The 25335-nt window shown below is 39.5% G+C and overlaps 1 protein-coding gene across 6 annotated transcripts; it reads right to left on the reverse strand.

Moving 5' to 3' along the window:
* Positions 1-913: 913 nt before the first annotated feature.
* Positions 914-24971, reverse strand: LOC114153378 (protein phosphatase 1 regulatory subunit 12A). 6 transcript variants are annotated; one of them, XM_028031904.1, is made up of 24 exons: positions 24597-24970; positions 15948-16078; positions 15685-15803; positions 14155-14311; positions 13913-14057; positions 13740-13814; positions 13538-13617; positions 10627-10820; positions 10409-10518; positions 10128-10322; positions 9880-9962; positions 9570-9659; positions 9269-9370; positions 7080-7181; positions 6916-7006; positions 6696-6827; positions 6504-6606; positions 5349-5452; positions 5173-5244; positions 5007-5093; positions 4827-4931; positions 4146-4196; positions 3862-3912; positions 914-2071 (listed from the first exon to the last, which is right to left on the reverse strand). In XM_028031904.1, exons 1-24 carry the CDS (start codon positions 24870-24872, stop codon positions 1985-1987), a joined length of 2742 nt encoding a protein of 913 aa, XP_027887705.1. In that variant the 5' UTR covers positions 24873-24970; the 3' UTR covers positions 914-1984. The 6 variants fall into 6 exon arrangements, with proteins under 6 accessions (XP_027887705.1, XP_027887714.1, XP_027887722.1 ...); XM_028031913.1 differs by having other exon boundaries at positions 5185-5244; positions 24597-24872; XM_028031921.1 differs by lacking the exon at positions 3862-3912 and having other exon boundaries at positions 24597-24971.
* Positions 24972-25335: the final 364 nt, after the last annotated feature.

Raw genomic sequence — 25335 nt, forward strand, 5'->3', positions numbered from 1 at the left:
TACCATCCAGGACAGTGGTCCATCTCTGCTCTCGGATGGGCCAAACAGATGGATAACTTGTGTCAGCGCTGGTGCCAAAAGACATCAGGTCTCACGCAGCTTTGCCCCAGATGTGCTCCTCCGGCACACACTCATTCTGTCCCTCAGACTCCAGTGATGAATGGTTCACCTGGGAACAGCAGCAGATTAATGCAACAGTACAGACATGCCGTAAATACATCTGGGTAGCTCCATTTCCTCTTTTAGTCTCAGTTAGTGCTGCAGCTGTTGTCTTCTTTTTTCTCCCACAACTGATACAGGCCATCTGTCCACCATACACAGAAAACCTCCGCACTACATGCATGGATGATGTGGTAAACCACCGTCAAAAGGAGCAAACTGATAACTAATACACTTTACAGACACATTTCGTGCATTTCAGCAAATTAAAATTAATTTTAGACATTTACTTTTGAAAAACTCAAAGATTTAATTGTATTTAATTTAATTGTATATTCAAGCTTTGCAATATCTTTTTTAAATGTTTACTTTTGCTATTTTTTATGATTTACATCTGAGAACCTGAAATTTGGTTCTTGGAAATTCTGATTACGTAAAATAAGTCAAATTATCCTCCAGTTTACAAATGTTAGCTTTACGTACTAATTATTTAAAATAGTTTAGCAGACATTTATTTGCAACAAAAAAAATCTGTAAACACCACAACACTGTAAACCTGAAAATTAATCCTAATTAAAGTTTGAAATAAAAATTTCTAGTAAATCTGAGGCTAGGTTTTTGAACTAAATTGTTGAAAAAATTACATTTGACAGTATTTACAGCAATGAAACTATAAAATAATAGCCATCTTGCTTTGAGTACAAACATCTGATGGATAAAAGCAACAAAAGTGAGAGGTTCAGAATAACCAAGCGAGCTTTGAAAAACACTTTTTTTTATTATGGTGCAGAGATCCATATTAGAAAACCAACATGTGAAGCAAGGCTACATGGAATTTTACTTCAAAGGGTATATAGACTTACATTTACATACATAACCATGCTTCTTAGGAATTGAAAATGAAAAAAAAGAGAAAATAATATCAATGGTAACAATTAAAAACCATTCATAGAATAATAGATCTGGACAAATTAGTCATTTCAGCAACTGTGCAACCTTTGAATTTGAATATTCTCAGGCTGCATCCTCAGTGAGGATGGCTGCTGTGGTTTAAAGTCGTCTTTCTAAAAGACCGGGCAAAGGGTCACAGATTTATTTTTTTTATTGCTTTGCAGAGAGTAAAGTGCTGTGGTCCACTGACCTGGTTCGCCTTTAAGAGCTTGGAGTATGTCTGCGATTACAGAAATAAAACAAAAAGATGCAGGGAAGTGCATAAGTGGAGAGAGGTAGGTGGGTTCAAACACTAGCATGTGGCAGCAAAACAACCCAACAGAGCTTCACCGACGCCCCTCGCCTTCATGGCATGGTTTAATACAAAAACGTAGAGCCTAAGACGTGCCCTGGAGATAAGTGACAGAAGAAGAAAACACCAAAACACTTGGACCTGGTGAGGGGAAACATTCTCAATGTATGATGTGAAATGTGTTCACAAAAGAATAAATACAAAGTGGATGCTTTAAGAACCAAGCCATGTTGTGTGCTCAGTGGAACGTGTATCGTGGGAAGGAAGGAAGGATGCACTCAGTGGGACGGTGTGCGTGCAGGTTCCCTGACGAATAGTCACAGTACGTCGATGTGGTGGGAAAGCGCGTGCACAGGTCCCTCCTGTGGCAACTGAGCAATAAGGCACTCAAAAGACACTCCAGCTGTTCATGAAGAGGCATCACAATCCAAGTGAAGCTGCAGTGCTCGTGTGCGTAGAACTTTCCATTGCTTCTCTCCCTCCGCCCCCTCACCCTTTGGCACTGAGAGGAATGTATGGAAGCGGTGGGATGGATGAAAGGAGTGAGGGGGGGAGAGTTCCCTGGTGGTCGTCTCTCTCAGTCTATTTGGAGAGTTTGCTGATGACGCGGATCAGTGCTCCATTTTCATCTTTAAGACGCTGATTGTCTGCTCTCAGGTCAACCAAAACCTGCAGGTAGAAGTTGAAGCTCACATTAAATCAAGTCTGAACAGGGAGTATGTAGAGTCAAAGTGCGTTTTAGTGTCGTCACTTGGAATCTTTCACAGCGATTAATCAGACTCACCATCTACATGAAAAATCCCATCCGATAAGAAGTACAAGATAAGGATCGCAGAACTTTGAAACTTTAGTTTTATTAACAACCAATTATTATGTTTGATAAGAGGATGTAAAATAACTAGTGGTGGACCAATTGCAGTTTTCTGGCTGATCAGCAGATACTGATTTGGTTGATATAATTTTTTTTGTGTGTGTGTTATAAGGGCACTATACACCTTCAATGTTCCAATCTTTGACATTATACAATGACTGTGAAATCGCAGATCACCCAAAATTAAGGAAATTGTGGCCAATCAATCAATCGGTCGACTGATCAACGCACCCCTAAAAATAATAGCCTCATATTCAAATGAACAGTAAAATAATTAAAAAATATATATGTAATGTGATGCCCTTATTTTTTTTCTTGAGTGTTCTTGAATTTAAAATCAGAACACAATGTTTATTTCTAGTTTATTTCATGTGGTCAGCTGGATTCTGCTTACATACCTTATTCTTAAATGATAAAAGTGATTATTTCATCCAAAGATAAGTTACTGATTTCTCCTTTAAGAGAATCAGAAGCCACTGCACTCAAATATGCAGCCTAGAAATATATTTAATTGATGGTGTTAAACAAGGAACCCAAACCAACAGCCCATTAAACAAAACAAAAAAGATACAAGCCTGTGTTTGGTTATTTACAACAACTGTACAAGGGAATTAAATATACCTAGTAAGTAATAAGGGTTTCCTAGAAACCAGAAGTTAAGGAAAAGCAAATCACACCAACCCTGGCAGGACAACAGTGTGTATTCCAACTGATCAGACTAAGAGCTAAGAGCAAACATTTTTATAAACTACCAGAGATCTCCTGTGGTGCTACTTTAGTTTGAACATAATGACTGTTTGTGTGGTTCATGAATAAAAATATTTCAAAACAGCCAAATTTATCTTTCCTGTAAGTAAGGAGGAAGTTGTAACCTCCTTTCAGCCAGCTGACCAGGAGTCTGTAGGAACAGGCGAGGGAGGGGCGACACTAGAGCTGGGAAATTTCACCTAAAATCAATACTATGACATATTGAGCATTTCACCTCGATAACAATAAATGGATGATAACTACTTCACAGTCAGTTGTTTCGATGGTATGATTCTGCTGGACTGGTTTTTTTGCAATTAATGAATTTTTAAACTACAGTATCTGAAAATAAACAGAGAAAATGTTGCTATTGAATAAATAAACTCAACTGAACAAGTTTAGATGGATAAAATACTTAACTTCCGACGTCCTTGCTGAACCCAAAATGTTGAGTCTGTACTGAAGCTCTAATGGAAAACGGTTCTGTTGTGTAACAAATTATGAAACAAACACCACAGGGAGCCAGAAATAACTCAAAAGTGGCTTCAGCTAAGCCATTTACAGTACAGTCTAGCCACAACACTTCTTAAAATATAACTTGCATTGTTTTCCCAGTGGTTTTGTTAAACTGCCATGGCTGTCTCAGCATCTCAGAGCTCAGAAAACAATCAGGTAAAACTGGGCAGGCAGGTGGCAAACACCAACCTTATCACACCATCTGACCACAGTGAGAGGCAGCTCTCTGCAGCATGCTCCCACAAGCCAAAGCCAGGCCAGTCGAGCAGAGAAGCATGCAAAGTGTCAGCGGTCCTAAGAAGTCTCCCTCCAAACCATTCCTCACCTTTAGCTCCTCCTCCAGCTCTGCCATGCGCCGCTCCAACATCCTCCGGTCCTGGTGTCAGAAAAAAACGTGAGGGGATGGGAGGGGACAGAGAGGAAGCAACGCAGAGAAGAAGGACAGAAGTTGAGTGAAAACAAGTGAGGAAGTGGTTTAAGTGGGGGAAGAGAGGAGAGTGTGTCAAACGGCAGGGGTGGCACTAGTGAGGCACACGAAGCTACAAAAACTACGAAAATACAAACCAAGCGAGAGAAAATATCGGCAGGAAGGGTGGGAGTTAGTTTTACCTTTCTCTCTAGGTCCAGTAGGGCTGAACAGTCAGTGAAGCGTTCTTGTCTCTGTTGGGCAAAGAAAATACTTTTTTAAAATCAACAACACCAAAGGTTTTCAAACAATTAGTAAAACAAAATTAAGTAATTATGTTACCCTCAGTTGTTATACAAATGCTATATGCATCATATATGACTTAAAATAAATTTTACTTTGTAATTTATGCCTTGAAATTGGGTCTTGTCTCTTTAAAAACTCCTGCTCTTTCTGAAACTCTGCCTTCAGGAAGTCAATCACAACAAAGCTCCTCTATTAGCCCTTTAACAACTTCTTTTTTTTTTATCAGCTTTGCACTGAGCAGTAGCTCAGTCAATGTGCAATTCCAAAAGTGGTGTTTACTAATTGCTGCTGGCTAGTCTGAAGGAGCTGAGTGGCCAAGTTGCGGGGGAAACGTGGAAACTGCAGCTTTGAGGACGAGCTGCGGCTTGAAGGCGGAGCTACGTCCAGCTAGGCGTTTTGCTCAGCTGAATGGTTACCAAGAGAGATTCAAGGATTTCTCAAACATGAAAGCATGAAAGAATCAAGGAAACACTCCAGGTATGCTTCTGATGAAGGAATAACTTTATAACATGACGTAAAGCTCAAAATATTTTACATAGTACTGCCTCTTTAAGCAGGGAATTGAACTTCTTCATCACCTGTGTTGCCTTCTCCAGCTCCACCCTGGTCTGACTAATGATCTTCTGTGTGTCCTGCAGTTGAGCTTGGAGCTGGCTGTTTTCTCTGGAAACCTCCTCAAACAGCTGTTACACACACACAAAAGCAATTAATAATAGAAGTATCACCACATAGCAAACCAATCAACTCCAGCTGCTGACCTTTTTAAAATCTTTGCTTTCCGATCCTTCTCTCTGGGTGCGGTTGCTATACGAGGTGTCCAACCTTGAACTCATGTCTTTGTCTTTCTGCATAGAGAAAAACAAAACAAAACAAAAAAAGGTAAACATGGCTGCTGTATTTATTTAATTATATTTGATTACGCACATCAAGTACAACCTGTGGATCCAGCCCACTCCCTGAGAACTCCTCCTCTCCACTGGGCTCAAAGTCTTCACCCTGAAGAAGACAGATGGTTTAAAACCAGAGTCAATCTGCAGCTTTTCGCTGCTCCAAACCTGCTCCTGCAGCAGTTTTCTCCATGAAGACGGTTTCGTGTTTACCTCCCCGGTCCTCTGTGCCTTCCTCCTGGCCCGGGCCTGTCTCCTCTCTCTGCGCTCTCTGGCCCATTTTTCTGTCTCGCTCTCTCCTGTGATGGACTCAACATCTGAGCAGAAACACACAGCATGTCAGATGTGAAAAAGAAAAAAGAAGTATCTAAGGGCTTATGCTAAAAAAAATTCATATCAATTGAACTTTTTTCACTTGAGAACCTAAAACTTTTATGTATTTTATTGGACTTTTATGTAACAAAGAAACACAAATTGGTGTATAATTGGGAAGTAGAACAAAAAGCGTACAGTACATGGTTTTAGTTCTTTTTATTTAGAAATAAGCTAAAAGAACTAGTTGGAGAACATTTGAGAACATTAATTCCTGCATAAGATTCTACACTGCCTTTGTGTCTGGACTTTAACTGGGCCATTCTTATGCTTGAATATAATTTTTTATCTAATCCAGTCCATTGCAGCTCTGATTGTAAGTTTAGTGTTCTTATCCTGTTAGAAGGCGAAGCCCCAATTCAGTCTCAAGTCTTTTGAAGCCTCTAAAAAATTCTTTCAAGCATTGCCCTTCAGTTAGCTCAGTTGTGCCATCAACTCTTACCAGCTCTTCTGTCCATGCAGTAGAAAATCATTCTTCCAGTATGATCCTAGTTTTCCACAGCAGGCTAAGTAGGCCAAAAAGTTTTAATTTTGGGCTTCTCTGACCAGAGAGCTTTCTTCCACATGTTTGATGTGTCCCTAAACAAAACTCGTGCCCAACTTTAACTGGGACGTCTGATGTCGTTCTTTCTTTCTTTCACAGCATCTCTTTTGCCATTAATCCATAAACGCCAGATTTGTCAATGGCAAAACTAATAGTGTGTAGTTGACAGATTCTCCCTGCCTGAGCTGTGAATGCCTGTAGTGCCTACGGAGTTAAAATCTGCATTTTGACTTCTTCTATGAATAATGTAAACAAATTCTATTCAATTGAATGAAAATAAAGAATAAATACTGGAGAGAAAATGGGCTGAAAATTTGCTTTTTATTTGTCATTATTTTCCTTCCACTTCACAATTGTATTCTTTCCATTGGTCTATCATATGAAATCCCAATAAAATGCATTAAACTTTGTGAATGTAAGATGCTTTTGGAAGGCACTGAAGAAGTGACTACCTTTTCTTTCAGATGCCAGAGGACGAGCCGAGCCAGCAGGCTGAGTGAGACCCAGCAGGTCCGACTTCTGCAGGCTGGCAATACGAGATCTCCAGCTCACTTCCTGTAAACGCATAATTTTAGTGTCGCAAGATCACAAAAACATGAACGGCACAGTCAAACCGGTCTGTAACCATTTCAGAGGGTTCTTACCCCTTCATCTGCCTTCTTCTGTTTAGCTTCCTTCTCTTTCTCTTCTTCCTCATTCTTTTCTCTTCCTTTGTTGTCTGTCTTCATGGTTTGAATTGTCTTTTCTGCCTCCTGCAAATCTGTTAGCGTAACTCCCTTTGAATAAAAGAAAAGAATGATGAAGCAAACACACGGTGCAGCCGAGGTTCAAAGGCAGGGAACAGGTGGGGAGGTAAATCCTGACCTGGGTGGAGCGCCGGGATTGCCGCGCATGCCGGGAGCGAGCTTTTCTCTGCGCTTCCGCTTCCTCATCTCGCACAGGTGTCAGATACGACCTTTGTGATCAGAATCGCTATTAGTGACAAAGCCAGATCACCGTCTTTGTTTGGTTAGATGTTTTGTTCTTACTTGCGCCTCTGTTTGCTCTCCTGTTCGCTTGTCATTGTGCTTTGAGAAATTGAGGTGATGGTTGACGGTGGTTCCTTCTTTTCCGTCTGTTCCTGAGGAGTTCTTTGGGGAAAATGTTTTAAGGTGTTTATGTTCAAAATTAGGCAAGAAATACACATTTGGTCATATTTTTCCCCCATAAAACCCTCAAATATTGAAAGTAGGGATTATAAATAAATCTTATGTGACCTTTACATTTTCTTAAAAGCAGATTAGTCAATTTACAACTCCTTTTTGGCAACAAAAAAGCCCTCATAACCACTCTTTTTAATAATACATAGTCATTACCTTGTTTGGATGATGATTTGACATCTTGGTTCGCAGTTTTTATTTTACATAAATGACACTATTTTTTTTTAGCAAAAAACGTTTCCATTTCCATTCCATTCCAAAAAACGTTGACCAGACGGCTGTGTTTAATAGCCGTCTGGTCAATATTTGATGACTTTTTCTACGAAAGCCATTAATGTAGAAAACCTGTGAGCTCTATCAAAATGAAATGGGTGAAATGCACGGATTTCCTCTTACCCACCAAACGGCCTCTCTGCTATAAACAACTTTTGCTCTAGGATCATAAAAAATTGGAATTCTGGAAAAAGGGAAAGAACAACCCAAAGCTGAGGCAATAGTAAATAAAACACCTCATGCTGCAGCTACTACAGATAGCTTGAGCAGCATGTAACCAGCCTGAACCCCAGTACAAGCTGTTGTTTATGATCATAAGAAAATATATCTCCCCCTCCCACTTTTTTCCCTTCATTTTGTCTCCTGTATGAAATATCTGCTTATTTCCACAGATTTCATTAAATGAATAACGACTCTCTTTAAACAATCTTCCAACATAGTTAGCTTCTAAGTACAGTGTTTTTCCCCTCCATGTCTGAGCCAAAGTAGCCTTGTTATTGCTTTTCTAAGCAATTCTGCCCAATTCTCATCTACCTTTTGTGCTTCGTTCGCAAATTTTCCCATAGAGCTGGATTTCTCCAGTAGACTTTCAACAGGGCCAATCAGCGAACAGAAAGACGAGTTGTGAACAATGACGTCAATTTCTGTGCTGTTTTGGAAATGTAGTCTGCCTATGGTTGCAGTTTAGCAACCTCAGCAGAGGAAGTCAATGTAGCCATTCAAACCATGTTGACCACACTTCAAAATATTGTGCCATTAAAGTCAGAGACAGAGGAAATACGACATTTTATTGCTGGCAAAGATGTGGTTCAGCTCAGCACTTGGGACATGGTTGTTTATAGCATGTGCTATTTCTGGTAAGCTTCATAGTATAGTTTCTTTTACAGTCGTTACAGCCAAACGTTAGCAATTGGGTAAATTAAGATCCAATCATTTAAAACTTCAACAGAGTGCAACATCATTTCTCAATAGCCGAGGTTCCTGCTGGATGAAGCAAAGAGTACAACAAGGGACTGTTTTTTAAACCAGTCTAATAAAGGAGAGAGAACTCAGATTGTTTGTAGCATTGGAATATAGTGACCTATGAAGAAACCAACAATAGAGCTCAAGCAGTGTAACGAATGGTGTCCTGTGAATAATGTTCTGACAGATACATTACTGTGGTGCAATTAAAACCCCACAACACAAATATGGGTTAATTATGTAGACAAAAGTGAGACCAACACAATCACAACATGGCAGGTTAATATAAAGTAGGCCGTTGACACACTTGTTGGGAGAAAAAATGCTGCAGCATGTCTGTTCGCATCAGAGTAATGATGTTGGTCAGAACTGGAGCAGAAACTGCAATGACTTTTTAAATGCTGACAGATTTCAAGCAATTTGAATATTGTTTTTATTCAAAAACCGGTTTTTAAGGTCTCAAAACTACTACCATTAAATACCTTTGACTTTCTACTTCCTGGATAAATAGCCACATCATTCTTCATTTTAGTCTGAAGACTTAGATGTGAGTATCCCTAACTTTGCCTCAAGTGGACAAAATGTTATTTATTGATGCTTTAGCTATGCTTTTCAAATGTAACATTATCACTCTTCTGTAACTTTTGACTTATTTTTTGTGGGTTTTGACTTGTCTTATTTAAATATTTCTTGATATTAGGCAGAGAAGTAAATATAGTACTTTGCGGCTAGAAGTCTGAAAAAGAAAAACTTAATATATCTGCAAATTTAAGGTAAAATACCTCTGAGCTAAAAGACTATTAAGGCGGCTGTGACCAGCAGAGCTGGTTCCTGTACTCGATGAGGTCACGTTGGCGTCATCCAGTCTCTTTACATAAGACGAGCTAATAAAAGAACAAAATAGGAAAGGTAAACAAAAGCACATATTACACTGTAACTTTTACACATAAATTAGTATTTGCAGCTATGGAGGGTAGGATGTGAGGGTGGGGTTGCTGTTGTGAGCTGTGACAATGCAAGCACACAAACACTTAAACGGCAGAGCAAACACATACGAAACAGGTGGGGAGCAGCGTGACTGACCTGTGTAGCAAAGATGGTGTGGAGCTAGTGAACTCATTCCCTAACTGACTATGATGTCGTCGAGTGTACGACGAGCTACGGCTTAGCCAACTGAGAGAAAAGGGAGACAGAGTGACAGGGACACATACAGTACAGACCAAAAGTTTGGACACACTTTCTCATTGAATTCAATGAGAAGGTGTGTCCAAACCTTTGGTCTGAACTGAGTACAGACCAAAAGTTTGAACACACAGTTGTGTCCAAACTTTTGGTCTGTACTGTACGCAGTGACTTCGATTCTGCTTCTCTACGTTGGACCATTAAATCCTACCTGTTGGAGCTGTCAGAGCTGTTATCTGGAATACTGAAGAGTCTCCGTGTCGGAGTCGGCGGCACTCGAGCGAGTCTTGGCTCCTGGGAAAATGAAAGAGGGAGACTTTGGTCTGTTTATCAGTTATTTATGCAGCTCAGTGAGATGAAGCTCTAAAAGACGCCTTTATTTGGCTCGTCATGTTCTTGTTAAAGGAAAATAACGGCAGTACTTTTGTGGGCGCATAAATCTTGGAAACGATTGTGTACCTTGGTGTCGGCGTCAGAGCTAAGGCGGGGGCTGGAGGCGGAGCGGCTCATTCCAAGTCCAGAATCTGTGGCTCTGCTCGGGTCCTGTACAGAGTCCGAGAGCCCAGCTGAGCCCAGAGTCACGGAGCTGCCCGCTTTCCTCAGGGACGTTCTCCATGAGCCGGGGGACTCGGTGGCTGGAGGCTTGCTTGGTTCCTGCCACATGTGCAAAAGACTTGGGTTACAAAACTCTGTAAAGTGCAGTAAGCACCTGGTATCCATGCAGCATCTCTAAAGGCTACCTTCTTTAGCTGGCCTGCAGTGGTAGTCGCTGACATGGAGGTAGAAAGCGCACTGGTGGTATTTCGTTTGTTGTTCAAGTTATTTATGATTTCTCTGTTTTTTGCTTTCTCTGCAACAGTAAAACATTACGCAGGTCAAAAATCCTCCATACAGATTCACAGAGACAATGTCAAACCAAAACACAGCAGCTTCTCCCCTCTCTTTAAGCCCCTCTCACCTGACTCCGTGTCGCTCTCAGACTCGCTCTCCTCCTCTGAGCTGGAGCTACTGGAGGCTTTCGCCTGGCTCTGCCCCGTTTGGCCTTCCTCCTCCTCGTCCTCGGCCGGACTGCTCGGCAAAGCGGGAGGCGGGTGCTTCTCCCGCTCATGAAGGCATATCTTGTCCCTGCTGCTCATACGGGAGATAGAGGTCCTGCGGTGCAGAAGGGGGTGGAGGGGAGGAGCCCGAGTCGGGGAAGGAAGACAGGTGGCATGCAGGGAGCTGATCAGTGAGGGCGACCGTACAACGTGCAGCCAATTACAGCGAGCAAGCAAGCGTCAATCGGCACATCAACAGGTAGCACCGCTGGACTCTTCTGGTAGTGCATTGTTTTTGAGTTGTCACCAGATTTCTAATTGGATCTTCAATTTATAATTTCTTTTGCTTTGATTTGTTTAAAAAAAAGCAAAAGAGCACTAACTCAAATGAAAAAAACAATGCCTGGTCTCAGTGTCATGTTAGCCACTTATGATCAACAAAAGTATTAATAATAACAATTTAAATTTTTTACATTTTGTCATTGTAGAGCAACAAGTCTTTCCTGAAAAGTATCCCCACAGCATGATGCTGCCACCAGTTTCCTCTAATTTATTGTGCGATTGATTGATTTATTGTTTATTGTGACAGGTCTACATACAATTTTGCTAGATAGTTAAAAGTTCAGATTCAGTCTAACGTGGCTGCTTCCACATGTTACACCTTGACCTGCACATTTCAGCAACAAGGCAGCTCAAAGTGCTTTTCGCCATAAAACTGCCATATGTATTTAGAGTAAAAATGAATAAGAAAGCTCACCACCACATATTTTAGATTGTAATTTGCAAAAGTATTTCCAAAATATTTGAGTACAATTTACCTTAACCCTACACAACAACTTTGTGCTGGTCTATCACCTGAAACTCATTACAGGTTGTGGTTGTAACAGGACAAAATTTTTAGTACAGAGTTTTGTAGAAATAAAGCTAAAAGTTTTCAGTTCTATGACTTTCAAAGCAATAATTATTGGTAATTACTGGTTGTTGATAGTTGTAGTAAATAAGCTGCTCTCAGGAAGGCTCAGAATGTTAGTTTAAATCATTTAAAAAAATGATTTAATCCCTTTTTCTCCACTGAGTCATGTTATTCATACAGCCGTATAATTAGCATGATTGAAGTTGTACTAAGTAAAAATTAAAGAACACTGTGTGCAGCTATAACGTTATAAACACTATGTGAGGGTGATTAGTGGTTTTTGGGAAACAGACAAATAATCCCTGTCCGGATTTAAAACACTGATGTAGAGAAAAGTCTAAGAGCCACAAATGCTGACAGGAAAGTGGGATGTGTCCATTACTGATCTTATGTAATGGTCACTGGAACACATTAGTCAAAGCATTTTATGTATGTTGTGTCATTGCCTAAAGGGCACTGCAGAGCATTAAGACTTTTAAATGGCAACATTTTAAGTTTTAAGACTTTTTAGTAGTAGCTTCCATTACTTCTTTCTGACTGCATGTCATGTGGCATGTCTATGTTTACTGACACTAGCCAAAAGTGACTGTTGGTCACTGATGTCACTAATAGCTATGTGGAAGTACAATGCATTATGTCCAATCACTTAAGTTAAAAGAATCCACACAAAGTCAATAATGATGCTTGAATTATTTGGAGAGCTTAGCGCACTGAGCTGCAGCAAAATAATGTCAACCTTCTTTGAAACCAACCACAGTTCTGTGGTTAAACAGAATGTAGACCAATCATGTTTTCCATTTTCCTTCATAAAATGTAGTCGCTAACCTCAGAAATTAACATTAAATTTGAGATTTTTCAACAAAATGTCACACTTTTTAAAACTTATATTTATGAAATCTATTTTTGAGCTATTTTTCTTTACAAACATTCCTTTAGAGTTGTAGAATATTTACTATGGAGCCTGAGAAACCACAGACTTGACATATAAATAGACGGATCAACAGACAAACGAATGATGGGAAAACAGACAAAGTCAAGGATGACTCAACAAACAAAAGGATGAGTGGATAGAAAAATGAATGGGCAAAAGGATGGATGAATGGACAGACAGATGAACAGAGTGAGGGATGAGTGAATACAGACAAACAGGAGGATGGATGGATGGTAGAAGAACATACTGATTGACAAATGGACTTTCAGATCTGCAATCTATCAAGCAGAGATTCTGACAGGGAGTCTAGATTCAGTTTCTGTTCCACAATTACCCATATCTGGAAAATACGTAAATTGTATAATTTCCCCAGATTACACTGGAGCCCCTGTAAATCAGACTAACAGCACAAAGCGTCCTCTGCCTCTTAATGGCTTGATCTGCAGCTCTCGTCCATGACTGCACAGACAGTTCTCAGGGATCGAAAAGGAGAAAAGCCAGAAGCTTCTGACAGCAGCAAGTAGCCACTTTAAAACTGCTGATCTAACACCGATAAAAAGAAATGTACCAGATGTCTTACTGGTACAAGTACTTCACATAAAGGTCCTGGTTACTTCTACACAAATGAACTTGAAACAGCTATTCAGATTGTTTATGACAGATGAAGGACTTTCCACAATAAAAAGATCAGAACTGTCATTATTTATGTCTAATTTTCCATTTACCATTTATATAATTATGATATACACAGATTTTTTTTCTTAACTTCTAACTGGCTTACTCCTAAATTACAAATTGAGACCAGTAAGTATGCAGTATGACACTAAGACAGACAAAGTCACTTCAGCAGTACATCAGCTCACAGGAACGCTTGGACTGTTAAAATCAGACTTGCGTGCATGCAGACAACTGGTACTGGGCTTTATGGGATTCAGCTAAGGAAGGGCAAAGTGTGTACCAACACACACACACATATAGTGGCACTAACCTGCGAGTGCGGACTGGTACCATGGAGATAGGTTGATTGGTCTCAATAACAGGATTCTGTTTCTGTTTCTCGCTGCGTAACTGAAGAGGAATATAAACAGACATAAACACAGAGAACATTCTGTGCCGCAGCACCATCAATCAGATGGAGTTTATCTGAGCGGGTGATAATAGCTGCGGAGCTCGTTTGAAGGCAGACTTACAGCGTTCTGTTTCTTCTGCAGCTCCTCCAGGGTGTCCACGAGGTTCTCGTCTGCAACATCAAGAGGCGTTTGACCCTATAAGGAAATTAAGCCGTGTTTTATCAGCTGCAACCGACGATAAAGCTTCAGCGACTGATTTAGGAGTGAGTAAAGGTCATGTCAGTCGGCCTCACCACGTTGTTGACGGCGGCCATATCGCACATGTGGTCAGCGAGCAGGGTGCACACCTCCTCCTGTCCCCAGTGAGCTGCTGCATGCAGAGGCGTCCACCCGTCTATGTCCCTGCAGTCCACATCTACCCTACACTGTAACAGTACCCTGAGAAGGTGAAGAAGAACAGGAGGAGGGGCAGACATGGCCATGAATAAAAGACGAAAGCAAAACAAAACAAAAAGTCCGTCATTTGTCTTCTTACTTGAGGACTTCGATGTAACCTTTGGCTGCGGCGACATGCAGAGCTGTAGCCTTGGTGTTGGGGTGAGGCGTCAGGGAGCCGCCTCCTTCCAGCAGCGCCGTGGCGTCCTGCAGCATGATCCTCTCCTCTTCCTTCCGGGCTTTATCCACATCTATCCCTGTGAGGCCGATGTGAACAACGTGGGAATGACAAAATCGTTTTTTAAAAAATATGCATTTAACTAAAACCGTTTCCAGAATGAAACCATAAAACATTCCAAAAGGAGATTCTTCTCATATACTTTTTGGAATTCTCCAAGAAATTGTGACCATATGAAGGTACGCAACATATTTAGACCTCTCAGGTCTCCTGGTTCTGGTCTGCATCCCCAGAACCAGAACCAAACATGGAGAAGCAGCATTCAGTTTCTATGCTCCACAAATCTGGAACAAACGTCCAGAAAACTGGCAAGATGCTGAAAGACTGAGTTCCTGTTTAGAGTTGCCTCTGATTAATAATAATAGGAACATTGATTGACAGATTTTATGTATTTTTGCTTGATGATTTTTATGATGGCATTAATGTTTATTGCTTGTTTCACAATTGGTTACTGTATGATGTTTTGTTTAAGGTGCAGCACTTTGAACAGCTTTGTTGTTGAGTCTTGACAAGACTTCTGCAACTCTACTTCAGCAAGACATCAGCAATTTTCATTGCAATATCTATCGATACAATACTTAATATCATATTTCAAGTGCTATGTATGTATGTGAATTCTGCCAATCAATAGTATATATCTGGCACATTGAATAGACTTTAACAGACCTTGATACCTACATATGATGCATATCTTTAGTGGTTGAGACACAAAAGTTCAAATAGGGGTGAATGTCATGAAGGAAAAAAAGTCTGAAAAATGTGGGTTGACTTTATTCAGTATTGACAATATTCAGATGCTTTTCTGCTATCACAGAGCTCTCGTTCTCTCGTTTAGATTTGTATATTTTTATTTATTTATGTGAACTATTATAAAACAAACCAAATTACTTTTCCTCAAGTTGTGGCAAACTATTACTTCTTTAATTAATCTACATTTATCCTCAAAATACTTTAACACTGTTCGACTCCTAAGATTTGAGATGCAATGATAACTTGGCTCGTGACCAGGATTTTTCAAAAAGTTTAAAATGTAATCATTTTCTAGTTACTGAACATACATGTTCATAGATGTTACTGAGGGAAGAACACTCAAAAATACCTGTTAGAAAAATGAAGACAGAGGAAGATGTAAGAAGCCATTTAAGAAACAAGCTATTCTCTGAAATGTTAGAAAGTTGCTAACTATATTTTAAAAAGCTGCAGAATCTTTCACTATATTGAAGTCTTTGGTCCAGATTTCAATGTTTGATTCTATGACATAATTAAACAATAAAAAGCTTCAAATAAAGCAATGGGAGTTAAATGGATTTCTGATTATGATTCACTTTAGGTTCACAATCACCTCCATGACTCAGCAAGGCACCTCCGATGGCGATGTGTAAATGAGCTCACCTTGTTTTTTGATTTCAGCTCTGAGAAGCCTCTCCATTACATCTTCATTGGCCACATCCAGAGGAAGCTCTCCTTCGCTGTTGACAGCCCCAACATTAGCACCGTGCTCTATCAGGTACCTTCAAAACAAAGAGATGGTCCGCAAGCAGTTAGAAAAAAAATGTAAATATATCAATCTATAATTTACATACTGAAAAAATGTTGATCTGAAACAAAACACAGAGTCTGCAGTAGCCAGGATGATGACAGTGAGAAGGACTCACTTGGTGATCTGGATGAAGCCGCAGGAAGCTGCAGCGTGCAGAGGAGTCCAGCCCTCATTGTCCCCTCTGTTGACGTCGCTCCCGTTTTCCACTAGAAACTGCACCATCTCTGCGTTTTCATCGATGCATGCCTGACAGGGAGACAAACAAACACGTCAAAATCACTGTGTTTGATTTGTTTAGTTTGATTCATAAAAGGCCTGAAGCTGAGAACTCAAACGGATAATACAGATGTTTGTTTCAGAGGGTCTCCAACCCATTAAAAATCAGTTTACATTTTCAGTGAGAAAAGGGGAAAACTCCAGACATTTCCAAACTCTATTAAACCTAACTAAAGCAGCAGAGCTAAAACAATGACCACACTGTATACTTGCTGTAATGACTTTCTGCTAAGGGAGCTGCTAAAAGCCCTCAAGTAAGTTTCTATTAAAGATCTCAACGTGACCCAACCAAAGTCCCGAGATAAATCGCATGTGAATCTCATGGGATTGTTTTATGCTTTTTAATATTTATGAATAACATCACAGCTTTACCTATTCTGAAACAATTTGCTTTGTATTAGTCTGTTAGAAGTTGCACACATAAGACATAAATATAAAGGAAATACAAGCATGCAAAAAATGCTTGGAAAATTACTGTTACCGTAATTCAAACTGATCAATACGCTGAACTAGTTACAGTCCTACGAAAAAGTATTTGCCAACATATACATTTATTTTTGTTTTCTATTACACTTAAATGCTTCAGAACATCAAACCAATTTAGTATAAGATAAAGAGAATCTGATTATATGTAAAATGTAATTTCCAAATGTTGATTTTACTTATTAAGGGGGGAAAAAAAGCAATTGCTACTTAAAAATTTTAACTTTGGTTCAATTTTACACAGGATTTCTGATATATGTGTATTTCTTCACCTTAAACATTTAAGCATGACACAAAAACACCCCACAAGAAATTTACAAGTGGGAAATACTTTCACACCACTTTATAAACATTCCCATAAAATGAAATGAAACATTTTATTGTTTCAGTTGTTTTTCCCTCTTCTTTATGCATGAAGACACAGCTGAATATATTCATACATCTGAAAAACATGACAATCAAGCCAGACAGGATTCTTGATGCAAGAAGATAACATGGATCATATTACTAAAGAGCACTTTAAGACTGTGATTATTACATTTTCCTTGCGCTTATCGTGTGTTTTATTGTGTCCTTTTGTAGTCCAACATTTCTGATTCAAACACGGCGGAAGAGAACAAATGCATGGCAAAAAGTGTCCAATAAAGATATATTTGTCCTAAAACAGAGATCAATACAATGAAATTGAAAATGTGTATTATTTTGATTTAAACTTCGTAAAACATTTTATTTCTTGCTTTGCTATTGTGCAGAAATGGACAGTTAAATAGCCATATCTGCACAAATTTGCATATTTTTGTATGCTGGGTAGAGGGTAGTATTCAAAGTATTTTTAAATGATTGGTATTCAAGTCCCTGATGTAACTCACCGCACCGTACTTGTGGTATGTTCATGTGATTTTACATCAGACGCTACTAAACTGCCAGCGAGCTGGAGAACTGCTTTTGTATATCCAATTTTTATTACTTCCTTTCATAAAACATAACTTTTTCACCTGTGCATAGCCTGTAAATATGTATTATAGAGTGTGCACATTAATTTAAATAATAATATTAGGTGTTACTCACCCTTTACAACGACATTCAGCGTGAATGAGAGACTGTACTGGCTGCTGCAGTCTCCTGTCCAACTATAATATTTAAAGGAAAGTTTATATAATGCATGCTAATGTTAGTCTTCCATTTAAACAAATTGCTCTGGGTGAAAACATTGCCCAGGAGGAAAAACTTCAAATAGAGCTATACTATTCATCTATATTCAGATAGTTCCCATTTTACCGTAAGCACATAAACCTGTGCGTCACCCATTTATCAAGAGAAAAAAAAAATTTGCTTTGATTTTAGAAAAAAATGGTGTGTACTTTTAACTTTGTACACTGTAGTCCAGTAGAAAAAAAACTGAAAAAAATAGACTGAATAATTACTTAAATTCATTTGACAAAAGTTTTAAATTAAAGTTCAAAGTTGTTTTTTTTTTATTAAACAAAAAATATGATGACCATTCCCTAAATGGGCAAATTAGCTAATAGATATCTTGTTGAATTACCTGACTAGTAAATAATGAGTGTTTAAGGTGGAATTGTGGTCAGAGACGACCAGTTGGAGCATTTTTCCATCATTAACCACTGATGACGTAAATGAGCAATAATGAAATATAATCTGCCAGAGGTCACATGGTTGAAGTTGACTTCCTCTGCTCAGGCTGTTGGATGCAGTGGTTGATCTGCGAGCCACACCTACATGCCGCACTGAATGCCTCACCAGGTGACAAATATTACACACCCAGTTTCACACCATGGGATGTAAAAAAACAGGATTCTTCTTCCACTGAACTGTGCTCTAACTTGCAGTATGGACTTGTTTCCCTGTAGAAAAATAAAAACAACCTCCAATGTAGTGCTTTTCCGTGGAACCTTTCCAATAAAACCGTCACAAACCTTTTCATTGTACGAACCTGCAGAAGCTACCTCTTTTGTTGGCCAACTCGGACATGCCTTTAGTACACACAAGCATCACAATAATGATCCATTTCAATGGAAAGAGGATATTTGAGACAGGAAGCTTCCTACAGAATCAGCAGCTCGGGGCTGCTATAACCCAATCCTATCACAGTGTGGCTCCTTTCAGATCCAATCCAATATTTACATGTGACATTTTCTCCTGCTTTTAGCAACTGAGTGCAAGTATCTCTACGGAAACCTGCAGCCTAATGTTTCGCACCCATTGCCTTCAGCACTTGCAGCACTGTATACCCATTAGCAAGAAAATCAAGATTTGTTACTTCTTCTCACAGCGCTCCTAATGCTTTTGCCAACTGAGTACACCTGAGGCAGTTCTTGATTTTCCAAAAAAGGGGTCCCGCACTGAGTTTTTTCTACCCGAGTGGTTATATATGCATCCAAATGTATTGAATTGACACAAAAAGTGGCAAACAGCTGAACAGAAAGACCAGATTAAGGCGTTTTAATGACAGTCAGCTGTTTTTTGTCTTAGCAATGAGTCAGAAATTGGCAATACAAAAGGTTTCAACCAGCCCCAGGAACAAGAACTCTGTTGTCACGTAGAAATAAAAACATAGACGAGACAGCCTACATGCAGCGCCTTGCAAAAATATTCATTTCCCTTAATTTTTTTCCCTGTTTTTCACCTCAAAATAAAATCTACTGCAAGAATTTAAAGACACATTATCACAATAACGTCCACTAGCTGGTAAATTAATTGTTGAGAATGAGTATGAGACCTCTGCGACAGACTGGCAACCTGTCAAGGGTGACCCTGCCTCTCGCCCGGAAAATTTGCTGGAGAAAGGCACCAGCACCTCCCAACCCCGCTAGGGACAAGGGTGTTAGAAAATGGATGGATGGATGGATGGATGGATGGATGGAGTATGAGACCTGCAAACTAGGGCTGTAACTAAATTATTTTAGAAATTGATTTTTCTGTCAATTATTCTTATGATTAATTGGATTTAAAAAATGACATATCCTCCAGATTTTCCCATTTAACCACTTAAGCCTATTTATGCAATGTTAGAATTACATAAAAGATACAAATAAAAAATTTTTTATTCCTTTTTAAAATAAGAAAATAAACATTTTACTGCCTGAACTGAAATGAGACAGCATCCCTTTAGCGTATGCTTGATCATTTGCAGTGAAAAAAACATACTAACAGCAAAGTGAAAACCTTAGCCCTTTGTGCTTGACCTAACAGTGTAGGAATGATTTGTTCACTATCTTTTGGGATTTACAGGTTAATAAAATGACAGCAGTAGGTGCTCAATATAAAACTTTTTTTTACAAAATTTGAACCAGGTGAAGTTAAAATTAAACCACCTGAGGAGTTCTGGGCAGAATATATTTACAGACAATGTTTTTTTTTTTTATCGTTAAGGCAAAATGTATATATTAAATGTATATATTTTTGCAGTTTTCTCTTAATGACTGCTTTGAAGATGTTGTTCTTTCAAGAACTGGCCTTTTCTGATTGTTTATACTTTAGTTAAACTATCACTAAATAAGTTGACGATTATTTCAATAATTGATATATCAAGATTAATACAATTAATTGTTTCAGCCCTACTACAAATCTATAAGGAAAAGACAATCAACCTAAACAGGTCACAAAAGAAAAACACAAATCTGGAGAAGCCGCAAAGAACCACAGCTCTGGTAGAAAGTCTGTTGAACAACGATCGGATACAGACCAGTGGAAGGAAGGAAGAAATGTGTTGCCGAGAGAAAGCCCATGAAAATCTGTGAAGGAATAACACTTCACATCATCCCAACTGTGAAACATGGTGGTGACACCATCATGCTGTGGGCAAACTTTTCTTCAGCAAAAACAGTGAAACTGGCCAAAGCTGATGAAAAGAAGAATGGAACAAAACAGTTCACAATCCTAAGACTGAGCAGGAGCTTCACTCTCCAGCAGAACAACGATCCAAACAATTAAATGGTTTATTAGCATATTCATGTGTTAGAATGACCCAGTAATACCTGAATCTACCTGGGAATTTGCCAGAAGTTACTCAACATCTTTTTTTTATGACAATTAATCCTTTTGCAATTTCAAACAAGCACTAAAATGAATAAAACAGTGAAAGATAGTAATTTTTACTTAATAATCAACATATTTATGTAATTACGAAAACTGGAGATTAGTCTAGGTTTGTCACAATCACACATTTTACTGAACGATAAATTGTCCCAGAAATTATCGCCATAAACAATAATATTGGTTTTTTTGAGACAATTTTCAAATAATATATTGATATTTGCATAATAATGCAAGTGCAAGAAACTAATACACCTTAATTTTGCACAGAACAGCCAACACTGTGAATGGAAGTTATATCAAATGTCCAAAATAAAAGGCAACAACCAAAAACGATGAATAAAAATTAAATAGAAACCACTTTCAACCAAAACCATAAATAAAATTGATAATAAGACTCTAAATAAAATTGGCCTTCAAAAAATAATCATTAGAATGAAAATTATCAAGCTCATTTTAATCTATCATGCGATTAATTGATTAATTGCTTGTTGCGACAGGCTTAGATAAGTCTTATTTTATTTGTTGACTGATCCTTGTAGCACTGACCACACAGGAAGTTGTGACCGCTCTGGTCTTTAGGAGAAGCCGTCGCACCCCACAGATGCATTCTCAAAGTTTTCTAAGCCCATACATAGGCTGCTCTGCTTAAAAATAGCTTGATATCACAAAACGAAACAAAAACAGTGAAGACACAAGGATGATGTTAGTCTTGCAAATGTTCACTCATGAACAAATGGCATTCTGATCTTCTCCCAGCATCAGATGATAAGTTAAGAGATCTCAAAGATGATGACAACTAATCACCATGACAACAGAAATGTCTGTAGTAAATTCTAACATGATAAATATAGAAGTCAAGACTTTTAACTGGAAACCACACATATCAACCGGTGGCCTGAGAAAAGAATAGGAATCATCTTTTGGGGACATTTTCTGGCAATTGCTGCTGAGAAACCTCCTTCTCTTTATTTATTTGGATGTGGATAACAGAATTTGCTAATCTGAAGTAAAAGCCGTCAAATCAACATCAGTAATTACAACTCCTCAAACTGAGTCGAGAGTAATGAGAATGTTTACATGATGCTAAAGCCTCACACAGAGCCGCTCCCCTCCAGGAGTGACTTAAGCTACCTAAGAGGCTTTGCTTTTGGTCTAAATCAACTAATCGCAAAGCCACTGAAGGCCTTCTTTCGTTCCTTGGAATATGAGACAATTAGCGGGAAACCAGGTTGGGGGGATACAAATTTGCTTGTTGTAAGAACAGAAGATGACGCTTGCAAGCGACGCCAAAAAGCTTTATTCGCCCACTACTGAGGGATGTGTGTTTGTTTGGTGGGAGGGAATCTGAACAAGTAGCTGAATGAAAGAACAGAGGGCACTTCTTGCTCCTCTGAAGGCTTCAGAGGTGAGCGCAGACCCTCCAAGCAGAGTCTTTCTCCAAGTCATCAAGTGACTCATTGTGGAAATCGCCTTTGACAGCAGCAGCTTGTGCTGTTTGAGGAATGTTTTCCATTTCTTCATCTGAAATCCCTGAAGTCCCTTCCACAGGGAACTGGCAGAGAGGAAGGAGGAAGAGAAAGAGTGAGCGAGGCAGTCGGAGTAGGAGGAGGAGGAGAAAGACGGTGTTGTGGAGAAAGTCTTTGGTTGGTGAGGATGGAAAATTTGGAAAGAGTAGGCCTATATTTGATTCAAGTTGCCAGGCAACAAATGAGCAACAGGGGAGGAACGGGATGGAGGGATGGATAAAAACCTCAGTTGGGTACCACATGGGGATCAAACTTAAACAGGAACACTTTATACAACTTTTATCTTGGAGTTACTATCGCTTCCTTAAATATAATACCCAGTAGTGCATCGCCCCTCCCCATAACAAACACACATCAGCATTGACGGCCAGTGTAAAAACAAACTTCTAGATCTTCTTTGTGTTTATTTGAGTCAAAAAGATCATGTATCATTAAATATTGTGAAGGAGGACCAACATTTGACAAATAATAATTCTAAAGCATTCAAGTTGCATTTAAATTAAAAGAGGATTCTGTGTTACATGAGCCAAAATTTGACTCTGGTGACCCTCAAGTCACACAAGCTGAAGAAAACAAAGGAGATAAACTTTGACTCTTACAAATCTAGTTATTTCTATCTAAATTGTATCATGTATTTTGTGGCAAACTGGTAGTATTGAGCTCACTGTGAGTCTTGTGGCATGGCTCACTTTCATCAGATGATGCAGAAGTACTAAGTTTGGATTTGAAAATCATCTCAGTGGAACACAAACAGTGAGCTTGGAAGCTTGTCCTTGGGAACAAATAATGATTTACTACAAAACGAAAACGAAACCTGTTCTATAGGTAAAAAAAACTATAATAAGTTTAATTGCTTTCACAGAAAAGTCCCACTGGTAGCTATAAATGACTGGAGCATGCGCAGCTCTTTTGGGAACCTCAAATATGGGGGGGGAGACAACAACAATGTTTACATCTCCTTAAATATTACATATGACACTCGCTGGCTTTGTCTTCAGCTTGCGTAAAGAGACGACGACGTGTTTGACACCCTGTGTTATAAATGAAGAGGAAATGCAGCATCACAGAAGGTTTGTGTGACAGTGATGATGTCCAGAATGCAGCCCACTGATGACACTGAAGCAGAAAGGAGGGAGGGTCTCTAAAGTTGAAGACAGAAGACAGAAACATCTCTAAGAGCAGTAATCCTCGGTCAGTGGACAAGAAAAAGAATATATAGCCAGTCTAATTCCCTTGTCACACAATATAAGTTTTCCTGAAGATCATGACACTTCCACTGCTCCTATAAAAATCATCAATGCCCTTAAAAAAGCCCTCGATTAAAAGCAGTGCCATCTTTCTATGCAACTGGATTCCTCAAATGCCTCTGATACCAGATTTCTTTTAAACAAGCAGTTGGAGGGTTTGCAAATTAGCTTCAAAACAGAACCAAGATGGTTCAGATATACGCGCCAAACTCGCAAAAGGGGTACAACAAGGCCCATTATTGTTGTCCATCTAAAAACCTAGAGCTCATTCTGAAGTCACTTCAATGACAATGTAATTTCTTGCTCTGCATCCAGCCTCGCAAAGTCTTCTGAGTAGTTCCAAAAACTTGGAGGTACAAGAAATTAAGTGGTGATTAACTTAAACTTCCTTTGCGATAAAACTTTACAAATACAGTTGAATTGATCATTAAAATTCATTCGCAGTTTTGGAAATGAACCTTTTCTAATTCCTAACACTTTCTGCTCCTAAATTAGTTAATAAAATTCTGAAACATAGATGCTAAACTATTTTGACCAGATCTTCCTTGCAAATTAGCTGAATGATCTCAATGGAACAAACATAGTAAAATAATAATCTATGAACTGTAACTTGAAGCATCCTTTTTGGAATAATTTCCTACCCTTGCTGTAGTTATAGTTTTTCTACACGAGGACCTGTTTGTTCACTAGATCATTACAATATATTACTACACAGGGAGTGTCTGCCTCAACCCTGCTAGTCTGCGTCTATAAAAGATTATCATCCCAGGAACATTGATATGACCTCATTTTACTGTGACATAAAACTAAAAAAACCAGGCAAGAAGTATTGAACTAACCAGGGGAAAAAAATAAGGTGAACGTGTCAGGCTAAAGTAAAGAAACTGTGACAATCCACACACAGGCCAGAAATTCTGCCTAAACCTCCCTGAACAAATCCAAGCATTCCGATGAAGCTGCAGAACCTGCTGCGGTAAATACTCAGCAAATGTTTACTTTGTTTCCTAGAAAGCAACACATTTTACCTAACGAGCTAGATAACCTGAACGCCTCATTCTGTGAGGCTCATTAACGGATAAACGTCGCGGTAAGTTTAGAGACAATCGGACGCCTGCAAAAAATGACAAACAAATGTTGTGTCCTGATAACAGACACAAAGCTAAAACTGTCCACCTGGTGAAGCGCTGTCAGCCCGTCTACGTTGGCGTGGTTGATGTCAGCTCCTTGTCGGAGTAGCGTCGCCACCTCCTCCCGGTCTCCGGCGGAGCAGGCGGCCATAAACACGGCTCCTTGCGCGAACTGCACCTTCGCGCGCCGAGTCCCAGAACCGCCCGTGGTTTTCCGAGTCTCCGACCCTGTCCGGTCCGTTTCCGAGCCCAGCCATCGCTGGAGCTGATCCTGCCGTCGCTGTTTGGCAGCTTCGGACCGGGAATGGTCAGTGGCCGCCATCTTCCCCCTGGTGTGTCCCCGGACAGATTCAGCTCATGGTACGAGGAGGAGAAGCAGCGGAGTGCGGTGTTTAGATTGAGCCTTCTCACCCCCTGCCCGGGCTGCGCCACCTGGTGGACGATCTCTGCAATTGAAACCACAAACTTCGCTGAGAACTTCAACGGCAGCCCCCTGGTGCCTTCAGGGTCGGCTCGGAATTTACTTACAGCAACACAAGTGTATTAACTACGCTGAAGTTAGCTTCAAATTCGCTGCTTCAGCTTGAGCACTTAACAAAATGTTTTTTTAACGACACCTAGCCACCTTTGATCCCCTATCGAAAATAATTAGAATGGACACACTTTCATCTCATATTCTATAAAACACTGCAAAATGTCGCAGTTGGAAGCATTTTTGCCTTGCAACAAAAAGGTCCTGGGCTCAAATCCCATCCTGGACTCTTTCTGCATGGTGTTCACATGCA

The sequence above is a fragment of the Xiphophorus couchianus genome, chromosome 2 (genome assembly GCF_001444195.1).
Source record: "Xiphophorus couchianus chromosome 2, X_couchianus-1.0, whole genome shotgun sequence".
Classification (NCBI taxonomy): Eukaryota; Metazoa; Chordata; class Actinopteri; order Cyprinodontiformes; family Poeciliidae; genus Xiphophorus; species Xiphophorus couchianus.

Excerpts from the sequence above, each read along its gene's own strand:
- LOC114153378 (XM_028031904.1), bottom strand. The coding sequence starts at position 24,872 with ATGGCGGCCACTGACCATTCCCGGTCCGAAGCTGCCAAACAGCGACGG. Across the intron at positions 10,821-13,537 it reads GTACCAGTCCGCACTCGCAG|GACCTCTATCTCCCGTATGA; the intron begins GTTAGTGCCACT and ends TCTGCACCGCAG. Across the intron at positions 9,963-10,127 it reads GCTCTGACGCCGACACCAAG|GAGCCAAGACTCGCTCGAGT; the intron begins GTACACAATCGT and ends TCATTTTCCCAG.